This window comes from Medicago sativa, chromosome 2 (genome assembly GCF_051527215.1).
Source record: "Medicago sativa cultivar Bolivia chromosome 2, Bolivia_mono, whole genome shotgun sequence".
In the NCBI taxonomy this organism is placed as follows: Eukaryota; Viridiplantae; Streptophyta; class Magnoliopsida; order Fabales; family Fabaceae; genus Medicago; species Medicago sativa.
The window spans coordinates 65,594,610-65,606,475 of record NC_140750.1 but is presented as its reverse complement, the minus strand read 5'-3'; the positions used below and the strand labels follow the sequence as shown (position 1 = coordinate 65,606,475).

General features: G+C 28.6%; 2 protein-coding genes across 2 annotated transcripts; both read right to left on the bottom strand.

Annotated features, from left to right (window-relative positions):
* Window positions 1-6,174: 6,174 nt before the first annotated feature.
* Window positions 6,175-7,178, bottom strand: LOC146949779 (defensin-like protein 230). The gene is made up of 2 exons (XM_085745757.1): window positions 7,042-7,178; window positions 6,175-6,516 (listed from the first exon to the last, which is right to left on the bottom strand). The coding sequence occupies exons 1-2, from the start codon at window positions 7,097-7,099 to the stop codon at window positions 6,356-6,358; spliced, it is 219 nt and encodes a 72-aa protein (XP_085601883.1). The 5' UTR covers window positions 7,100-7,178; the 3' UTR covers window positions 6,175-6,355.
* Window positions 7,179-10,003: 2,825 nt separating this feature from the next.
* LOC146949778 (defensin-1) lies at window positions 10,004-11,108 on the bottom strand. Its single transcript, XM_085745754.1, has 2 exons — window positions 10,975-11,108; window positions 10,004-10,357 (listed from the first exon to the last, which is right to left on the bottom strand). The coding sequence occupies exons 1-2, from the start codon at window positions 11,030-11,032 to the stop codon at window positions 10,194-10,196; spliced, it is 222 nt and encodes a 73-aa protein (XP_085601880.1). The 5' UTR covers window positions 11,033-11,108; the 3' UTR covers window positions 10,004-10,193.
* Window positions 11,109-11,866: the final 758 nt, after the last annotated feature.

Sequence of the window (11,866 nt, the reverse complement as noted above, 5' to 3'; positions counted from 1 at the left end):
TGACATGTAGATTATTGTATACTTATTTTTTTAGGTCTAACTTTGACATTTTGAAATTTTGATATGACATGTTAATCTTTTTAAAAGTTTATTTTATCTGAACATATTTAAACATGTAATTTGATCTATGTTTCAATAGGCTAACAAACTAATAGGATAATTAGATCCAATCCTCTTTTGATATTTATTATGTCATTTTGAAGACGTTGATTATAAATTATATCATATTTCAATTATAATTTATAATAATATGTGAGCATTTAATGTAGATTCATAAGCTTAAATAAGTGATAAAGTTATAAAGTTAACAGATTTATAATTTAATTTGCATTACAAAATTTAATGTAATAATATTAGTAATAAAAAATATTATTTATATTTACTTAAGTAAATTTAAACCGGCCTCCTGTTAGATTTTTTTTTTTACAAAAGTAAACGATATTCATTTATTCAAATTGATAGAGTACGTCAATACAAGACAAATTCAAATTCGCTAAAAACAAAAAGGATGAATATGTGAACAAACTCACAAAATCCATGTTAATAAAATAAAACGGCAAAATATCTATGCCTAAAAATATGACTATATTCAAGTCTCCGGATCTGCAACGTTGACGACGCCAAAGTCATTGTCATTGATCGAATCTGCACTTGCTCAAAGCTAATCTTTCAACCTGAATCAAATAAACACCGCACTAAGACGGGAAATCAAAAACACACCGCACAAAAACAGGAAATCAAAACAATCAAAGACGTTCAGAGACGACGAAATCACAAAAACAAACGAAAGAAAACAGAAAATATGTGAAATCACTTATTCAATTAAGATAGAAGGAAAAACAACTCGGAGGGGTGATTTTTGGGTCAAAATTGACCCTAAATCACCCCTCTGACAAGAAGAAGAGAAGAAAGCGGTGACGGTTAGGGTTTGAGAAGGAGAGAAGAGAGAGAGAGAGAGAGAGAGAGAGAGAGAGAGAGAGAGAGAGAGAGAGAGAGAGAGAGAGAGAGAGAGAGAGAGGAAGGAAACACGAATTACCAACAAACACTATCTGCTTCCTGTTAGATCTAAAAAGCCTTTTTATGACATCTGGTTTGACCTTTTTAACTACGTAAGCTTTTTAAAAAGTACTAATCTTTTCTATTAAAAAAATACTCTAACTTGAATTGGGTTTGTGGTTATTGTAGGTCGGCTTGACCTATTCCCACCCCTAAGCATGACAATATGATCAAACACGTCATTATTTTGATGAAGAAAGCATATTCTGATTGAGTACATATTTATTTTTTTCTTTCTGATAATTAACGTTGGAAGTGAATATGAAGGCCGTTGATATTCATATATCAATCTCAACCCATTCTATCAGGGGTGTTCACATTCAAACCAATTCTAAATAAAACCATAAATCGAGAACTCATCCTTTTTTCTAATATTTAAACTTATCATGAGGTGAATATGAAGAGATTAATATTCATATCTTGATCTCAGGCCATCCTTTTAAGCGTTAAAAACATAAATATTCATATTAAATTCAACTATTGTTAAAAAACTTTTACAAAAGAGAATTCTATATGCACTGAAAGTAAAGATAAAAAAGGATGGACCAAAAATAAAAATAAAAAACTTTTAAAAACTAAAAATTGGAAAAAAAATTAATTAACTAAAACAAAAAGTTTCAAGATTTATAGAAAAAAAATATATTTAACTCTTTTTTTGGTGGTGGCTGAGGTTCGAACCTCGAACCTTACATATATTATGCATTGTCCAACTGAGCTAAACTCACGAGGACAAATGTATTTAACTCTATTTATCTTAACAACCGGATTTTCTTATTGTAAAAAAAAAAAACGGATTTTCTTTTGTCGCTGTTTACAATACCATACAGTCGTACTCACTTTGAAAATCTCACTTTGAAAAGTATATCCGCCTAAAGCAAGTAGTCAAGGGTCGGGTGGAGACATTTCTAAGAATTAGAGACTTAGAAAATGAGATGAGATGAGATTATATCTAATTTTTTCTAAAAAAATTTATAATATTGTTGTCGAATGAAAGACTAATGAGGTTTTAGCTGACAATTTTGAACTGTGTTTATCTTTCTTCAATCGATTATTGTTGACGAAGGAACTATGTCATTTAGTTATAAATTTTGTAACTGATTCAGTAGAACGTCAAGTACGATTTTTAGGTTTTTGCTGCTGGTTCTTGTAAAAAAAAAGATTTTGCTCCTGGACTAATAAATACATGTAAATAATGACAATTGCATAATTAAAAAAAGGATTAAATAGCATGTAATAACTTGTATTTAATAGTTTGTGTTCGTAATACATTGTACTTGGTAGGTTTTTCTAAGCAAAATTATTCCTACCCGATGAAACGACAATGTACGTCTTGCTCGACTATTTTTGCAAGTAATGCAACAATTTTTCCTCGTTGAGTGATTTGTGGCGCCCTATGTTGGGCTGTCAATTTTTCATTTTTATAGCATGATCCGTTGACATAGTCTATAGTGTGCAACCTTCCCTCAAAACATACTTCCTTATTAATCGCTTCTTATAGTCAGTGGTGCTATAAAACAAGAGTTGGTGTTAGATCCACGCGCTAGTAAGTAGACTCGAGAAATAATTAACAAACTTTATTTTGACTATCATAATCTACGTCTAATCTTTAATCGTCTATCTATTGATTTCAATTAACATAATAATCATTTTTTAGGTGTAAACAACTCTTAAATGGTTTTGTTAAAAAAATAAATCTCTTAAATGGTTTGAACATATTTTCAAGAATTATTTACACCTAAAAGTCTTGTGGATATCTTTTCAAAGAGTTTATACAGAAAGTCTTGAAAAGACTTGTGTTCAACTCTTGCGAATATCTTTATACAAAAAGTCTAACATATTGCGATAAGATTTGAAGAAGCGTGACAAAGTTCAAGAGTATAATTTAGCAGAGTAGCTGAAAAATTTGAATATGGTCATTCCAAAGCAACAAATTAAATGACATCAAGGCTTCAAGGTTGAGGAAGTCTATTTTGATAGTAACAACTATTGTAGTATACTAGCATGTTCGTTTGAATATGCCATAACCAGAAGTCGCAAAATTGTGAATACACGTTTTGGTAAGTATAGACAAGTGTCATCTTTCGTATCATAGTTTAAAGATCATAGGTCAAAGACTACGTGTACGTGTAAAATTTTATGAAGCTAACTATGAGATGCGTCCTACCATGAGCAATACTCGCTTTCTTGTATATCTTATAATCGTCACCCTCGTTGTCATCCAATTTAGCTTCTGAAATAATAAAAGAAATTTTTAGTCATTGATAAAACTAATCAAAACAAGTTAGTCGTTTTATTCAAAAAAAAAAAAAAAACAAGGTAGTCGTTATCTACTTTACACATTTTTTTTAGACATCCACTTTACATTTTGTTTGGTTGATAAAGAAAGATGAAGGAAAGAAAAGAATGTAAAAAAAATATAATAAAATTATTTGGTATGATAGAAAATGAAAGAAAATTTATGACAGAAAAAATATATGTCTTAATAAAATGACATAATTATCTTTAAACAAAAACTACATAAAATAAATAGTTTATTACAATCAACGAAATTTAAAAACATTGAAAAAATAAAGAAAATAAAAAACAAAATAAATTTTATAAGAATACCAGATTTTTTTAAATTTAAATAAAGTAAGAATAAATTGTAGAATTCTTTGGTCCCGTGGAAAATTAACAAGACCTAATTTAAAACTTTGTAAAAAAAGACCTAATTTAACCCATGGAAAAAAATAAAAATAAAACAGCTTTTAAATTTAAACTAATTTGATTCTCATAAATAAGATGTAATTGACCTAATTTAGCTCAGTTGGTAAGGACAATGTATAAAATATGCAAAGGTCCGGGTTCAAACCCCCGCCACCACAAAAAATAAGATGTAATTGACATTGATTAAACTATTAACATACTTATATAACTATTAACATACCTTATTCATTTAAATATTTTTTTAGGGAATAAATATAATAAATCTGACGAGGCGCATGTCACGCAAATGAAATGCATTTTTTTTCTTTTTTTTTTTTGACGTTAAATACAATTTCATTAATGAAAGATTGACAATAAATCAAATACCGAGACTGCATTTTTTTTCTCAATACAAAATAAAATTAAGAATTAAGTTTGATGACAATTTTTGTTGGAGGACCAATGTTGAAGACATTTTTTATAAGGACTGAAAAGTCAATTTTTTTTAGAGATGAAAATTTATATTTAATCTCAAATTAATTATACAATATATGATTGCTGTTGTTTTATCTTACTTTTATCTATTATTGTTATTTTCTTACAATTTAATACTCATTTTTTTTGACAGGATATGCAATGACAATGTGTAAAAAAAATTCTAAAATTTATTTCATTTTATCATTAATTTATTAAATTGAAAAAAAACTTTGATTTTTATGAACTATGTTTTATATTTTTAATTTTATATTTTATAGTTTACATTGATTCTAATGAAATAATTTTTTCAATTTATATTTATTATAAATTTATTAAATTGAAAAAAACTTTGATTTTTATGAACTATGTTTTATATTTTTACTTTTATATTTTATAGTTTACATTGATTCTAATGAAATAATTTTTTCAATTTATATTTATTATATCTAGTTTTTTTTAAGGATATTTATTCCCTTTTATATTTTTTGGTAGTCCATTTATGTCATTTATAAATACACATATTTATTTTTTTATCATAATTAATTTATCTTCAATTTTTCTCATTGCGAACTACTAAATCATCCCTTTTTTTTTTGAGAGAGAACTAAATCATCCCTTATTTTGTTCAGTTTCTTTTCTCCCGTGAACTTAGCTCAGTTGGTAGGGACAATGCATGATATATGCAAGGTTTGAGGTTCGAACCCCAGACAAAAAAAAAAGGTTTCTTTTCTTATCTTTATATCTCTTTCATCAACAAACGCAATGTAAAGAGGGCACATATTAACTTGTTTCGATTTATTTTTCTTAAGGACTAAATACTATTTTTATTTTTCATATGAACTAAATTCAATGTTACGAACTTTTTTAGGAACTAAAATGAGTCTTCAATCTAAGATAGCGATATAAGTATTTTGTTTTTGTTTGAGGGGAAGCCATATAAATATTTATAACCTTTTTGAAATAATAAATATTTATAACTCAGAATCTCCAACTCCTTACTTTTAAATTTAAATCAGTTGAGTTATCCAATCCTATTGAACATAAATAATAACAGTAATTTATATATCTTCTACGATAAAAAGCAATTTATATATCCAAATTACTTAGAGGATAAATAAATTATGGGATATCACTTGGGTGCGATAGTTTTTTGATGACATTGGTTACATTAGTGTATTTAGGTGAGGGAATGATAAATGAATTATTAAAATAAATCATTTAGATGAGAGAGAATGATTGATAAAGAGAGAGATAACAACAATATCACCAATGTCATTCAAATGCTACGAGTGTTGGATACCATTCTTTTTTGAGTTGGAATTCCCTCAAATACATGAAAGGCCGTTTTGGAGAAGAAAAAAAAGAGAGAAATGTAAATTTATGGACTTAATTAATATTTTAATCATTAAATCGTTTCTCTCTTTCTCAAATAAAAGACATCAAGTAAGGGAATCTCACGTCATTTTTTGTCATCTGATGCATGAAAAAATATCGAAATGAAGTACTATACATAGTATACTTTCTCCATGTTATTTTGTTTGACATTTTAACAAAACGTTTTTTTCCTCAATATCTAATTATCATTTTCTAATGAAATATTAAATATTGACATTCCATTATATTCCTTAAGGTAGTTTTTTATTTTTTAAATGACAAATATATTAAAAGAGAAAAGAAATTAATGAGAGAATCCAAGAGCACATTGAACAATAATTGGGCGACTTTGTGGAGAGAAAATCAACATGACTGTCTCTCTATCACTCTCCTATATTATTCTATGTAATCTTAATTATCATTTCTCTTTCAATTTTTTCTTTCATAAAATACATTAAAGTCCTCATAATTTCCTCTCTTTAAAATCACTCATGAGCACAAACGTATTCAAAAGTTAACACAGAAACAAAAACAAAGCAAAGTTACCGTAAATAACAAACAAAAATTAGTACTGCCCAAGAGTTGGAAACGAAATTACTTATTGATGTTTATTCCATATGATAGAAGTGCATAACTAATACGTTATGCACGATATTGAGTACATATATATAGATGAAGTTGTAGCTATACTGCGTGCATTTTATTTATTTAGTTATATTATAAAGACTATTCCATGCACATCTTGATGTTGGAGAAGATCCATTTAACATCTTTTAGTACACCAACAACGAAAGTCATCCCTACACCTTCCACTAACTGCGTTCTCTTTGGTTGTGCAGTGAGTGTCACAACCACTAAAGCATGGTCCCCTATATTTATCTGCCAAATTCTCACATGTTCTGGCTTCTGTCACCACAATTTCTTCTGCATTAATAAATATTACAACAATATTAGAATACTACATATAGATATTAACATTAACAGCTAACATAATAATATTTACCATTAAATTTGTTGATTCAAACAATTAAAAAAAAAGTCCCAAATATATCACTAGCGACTAGAAAACGTGTATGAACTATAATTAACGTCTCATTAAAAAGGTATTTACGCATACAAAGTAACGAACAAAACACTATCTTTTTTAGGGAACAATGAACCCTACATGTATATATAATTAACTAATACAAAAATTCCAATAACAAATAATGAATTTTCTATGTCTCTTATTTACAAATTCTTTGATGTTCCCCAAAAAAAAATTCAAATAAAATTATTAGAAAAATTAAAATTGAAACTAGATATATCATATATCAGTGATATATGATTTTGATTCTTCGAGACTTCTTTACTTTGTTTTTTTTTTCTCTAATTTTTTTTAAAAGTACATAAGATAATATAACAAATGAAGTATATACGATTAATACTAAAAATGATGGACTTAATTACGTGCAACAAAGAGAACCAAGAAGAGGAAGCATAAGCCTGCTATTGATTTTTTCTCCATGGCTTAATTATGATTTTAATGACACTTCCCTTAAAGAGTGTTATGTGTGTGTTTGTGTGTGGTGTGGTTGGTATATGTCGTGATCGTAGGACGCATATATATAGCCCCAAGAGGTTTGACTAGTAAGAATCTGACACGAAGTCTTACAAGGTAGTAGAAGATATCAAGTTCGTATTTTCATGGAGGAAATTCAATAGAGGAGGGCTTGCAAGACATGAGCTTATCAACATTATCAATGCTAGCTACGAACATATGACACCCGTACATGAGTTGTCCCAAAAAAAAAGAAGCATTTATTTGAACGGAAAAATATAATATAAGATTTTTTTTATTACATGTAAATTTATGTATTTTAAGAAGTTTAAATAGTAAATTTATATTTAATATTAAATATATAACATTTTAATAAATAATTATTGTTTTTATTCAAAAAAAATAAATAATTATTGTTTTTTAATAAAAAAATTGATACTCCTTTTTTTTTAGGAAAAAAATTCATACTTTTAGTTTCTTTAACACGTCTAATATTACACAAATCCTATATATATTAAAATATCAAGACACAAAGGTACTAATACAATACACAATACATTCTTTAGATTCTTTCTTTTATGTTTCCTCATTTTTTAGTCATGACTCCTCCACTTATGAAAGAAAAATCTATTTTTATACATTCTTGAGGAAGGTAAGTTGTCGTTGTTTTGAAAGAAAAATCAAATGAGTAGCAATTGGTGATTGTGATAAAAATAAAAAGAAATGAAAAAAAAAAGATCTATTGACAAATTGAATGAACTTCAAAGAAAAAAATGCAAAAGATAAAAAAAAAAACAAAGAAAAAAAAATCTCAAGAGAAACATGAATTCTTTCAAGAGCTGTCACTTACTTCACTCTAAAGAAACATGAATTCTCTAAACGAGCCTAAATACCCTTATGGAAATTTCATTTTCCTACCAACTGTAGAAGGCAAATCAAATATAGATTTTCGCATTCTTACACACTTTAAAAGAGAAAAACTTAGATAAAGAGGGAGAGAGGCACAAAGGTGACAAGGTGGAGGAGCATTCTTGGTTTTTTTTTTTTTTTTTTTTTTATAAGTAAGAAGAGAGGACAGGCATCAAGAGACAACATCGACATCCCAACTAGGTTGGCACCCCGAGAAACCTCCATCCTATGCCGCCAAACTCTAGAGATTTTATTAAAAAAAAGGGGAAAACTAATTATAAAGGAGGGGGGACTAGGTCAAAACCCTCAAAAGAAAACAGAAAGGAAATAAAAAACAGAAAACAAAAACAACCAAAAACAGATTAAGGAAATCTGTAGTTAGGTAAACAACATCTATCCCGAAAGAAATCAACCTTCAACTCATCTGGAAGTGATTCAAGCCAAACCGAACCATTCATGGAGAGCATTCTTGCTTGGATCATTAAGATTGTATGCAAATTTATCTCATTCTCATGTCTTGGTAAGGCTATCATGAGTATGATTATGAGTATCTAATTTTTTGTGTTGGGATTAAGTATAGTTAAATATGATTCTATTGTAAACTATTGACTTGTTTGGTTAAATATAATCTTGTTTTCATTATATCCATGAGTTGATCTCGCTCTTAATGTTTTTCCGAACTTATACTTTCGAATTTTATCTTTTCATTTTTTAATCAAAGAATAATTTTATTTGTAGATACTAGTTGTTAGACAAAGGATTATATTTACAGTGACAACGCACTGCCGAATCTTAAAGTTGTCATAAAAATTAACTGAACGAGACAGAGAAAGATAATAGGCATGATAGACCTCTTGTAGCTTGTTGGATACGAAAACGTTTGATGAACGACATATGAAGATATAATTGAAAAAGTGAAAGTACATAATCAACCAAGAGGATATAATCAATGAGTAGTTAATGAAATTTAATGCCAACACTTTTTTTAATTTGTAACGTTTCATCACTTTTATTGCATTTTAGTTTATGTTATTACAAATTCTTGAAAATCCTAACCTAGAACCATAAAACAATTGAACGACTGAAATATATTGCAAGTCTCTATGGATACGATAATTAAAATACTTTGATATTGTTATTGCTTATAAACTTATGAGATCTTTGTGGTTCACTTAGAACCTCCCAAAGAAAACATCTATGGAGTTGGACGATCTATTTCCACATCTTAATAGGAATATTCAAGAAAGAGAGACGGAAGATGGGGATCAAATTCAAGATAGAGTTAATAAATACCACCATACTCCTAGATTAACAAACCTAATATTCCATGAACCAACCCAACTTAACACGTCAAAACTTGTTATGTCGGCTAATATAAGGTCAAGTGCGCACCCGACTTAAAAGGTCTTTTTTAGTCGACTTAAAAAGACTTCTCTACACCAGTGAAACTAGTTTTTTTATCCCCAAAAAAGTGTTATTCACATTTACACCCATCACACAACTCTTATTAAAGTTGTTAACTTGAAGATCTGAAGTTAATTCAAAACACTTGAGGACCGTCTTAAAGATACATAAACAATCTAGTGTAACTTCTCCTATAAGAAGAGTGTCATCAACATAGTCAAGGCGAGACCTTTGTGCTTCTTGATATTTTAGTTCAATATATTCCGTAACACACTGGTGGTTGTTTTGATTTTTTTTTTGAGGATGGTGGTTGTTTTGGTTGAGTAGTATAAATGTGCTAAAGAATCCAACTATATTACTAAATGAAATATTTTTCAATTTCCGCATAAATACTGAAAATGCCAAAAAAAGTTGGCCAAGAAAGTTATGATTGTGTTTTCTTTTCCTTTTATGAAAGAAAGTTATGTCATACATATCGTTAACAATTGCCCGTTCAATTCAAGTTAAAACAACATAAAAAACATAAGAGCTAATCATTGATTAATGTCTCTAACTAGCTGATCAGCAATTATTGATTGATGTTTATTTCATTCCATAATAGTGCATAACTAATACGTTATGCACCATGAGTACACACATAATTATTTCAAAGACAACGCAGGCATGTTATTTATTTATATCACAAAGTCTAATATATATGTTTCCTTCCATGTGTCTTGGTGTTGGAGAATTTATCCATCCTCCACACTTAACAGTTTTGAGTGCAGAAACATTGAAAGTTATGGCAAGTGCCACTAATTAAGTGTGCTTTGTTCTTGCAGTGATCGTCACAGCTAGCATTTGTGAAGCATGGTCCTCTATATGTATCAGCCAAATGCTCACAAGTCCTTGCTTCAGTTACCACAATTTCTTCTGCATCCAAGTACCATTACAACAATATATATATTAGAACATTATATATATAAACTAATTTGCTGATCCAAACATTTAAAATAAAAATAAAAGTCACAAATATGAATATCCATATCATTACTAGATATATAGTGCGTAAAAAATAAAATGACATGCCATCCAAATTCCATTTTTCGAAGAACAACACTAATAGTTTACCCTTGTTATTATGATAATCAGAAGGGTAAATTTTTTAATATATAGGCATATCAGAAATAAATTGATATATAATTTTGATGTCTTTACTTTAGAAATAAATTTATGATGTGGCTTTTTGACATGAAATTAAAGATATATCTTTAAATTTTTGAAATGAAAGTTAAATATAACAAATGCAGTATATAATTAATGGGTTTTGCTAGAAGACATCCCTTAGAGGTGTCTTTTAGCAAGTCACACCTCAAGGTGTGATTATCCACTTTTTAATTATAACTTGCTAAAAGACACTTTCATAAAAACTAGTTGGTGTCTTTCAACAAATGTCAATATGATAACTTGCTAAAAGACACCTTCATAAAATGTGTCTTCTATTAAAACCCATAATTAATTACTATACTAAGAGTGATAGACTTGATTACGTGCAACAAAGAGAACGAGGAAGAGGAAGCACAAGCCAACTAGTGATTTGTTTTCCATGGCTTACTGAAGATGAAGTTCAATGATTCACAATCACTTATGCAGTTATGTGTTATATTTTGTGTGTGATGTGTTTGATATATGTGATGATCTTAAGACATATATATAGCCCCAAAGGGAGTTTCAATAGCTATAGATTAGCACAATGTATATTCGATGATAAAGTTTCAGAAGATAGAAGAAATAACCACAATTTTGACAAAAAAATAAAAAGAAATATCCACAAGAAACGGACCGATATAGAGGTGGATTTTTATCGTCAGGTTTGAATTTTCACAGAGAAAAGTCTTGCATGGGGACGTGTACGAGTGGAGCTTATCACGATAATTAATGCTAGCTAGAAACATACGACACCCACATGGGTTGTCTTTCTACGATACATTGTGAAGTCGGCAATATAGGATTCAAATCCTATAAGGTACGATACATTGTGAAGTCGGCAATATAGGATTCAAATCCTATAAGGTAAAGGTGGCTAAGGAAAATGCTAATACGATATTTTTATGATACATGTAAAGAATTACATATAATAACTTTGTCCATATTCATGCATTGAAATGTTAGAAAATACAAAAAAATTGCTCTTTTCGTGTAAAGTTCTTATTTTTTATAAAAACAATAAGACATATCTTTAAAACATAAATTAGTAAGATCCAATATCTAAAATATACCGGTAGTTATAGTATTAAGCTTTCTTTTTTTTAAAAAAAAGGTACGACAAGTCCACGGTCCTAAATTATAAGATAATTTCCTCAGAGAAATTCTTAGGTGGTCCAGGACCAAGAAATTTTCTTTGGTCACAACCAAAGAAAGAAGAGAGATAAGAGAGAAGAG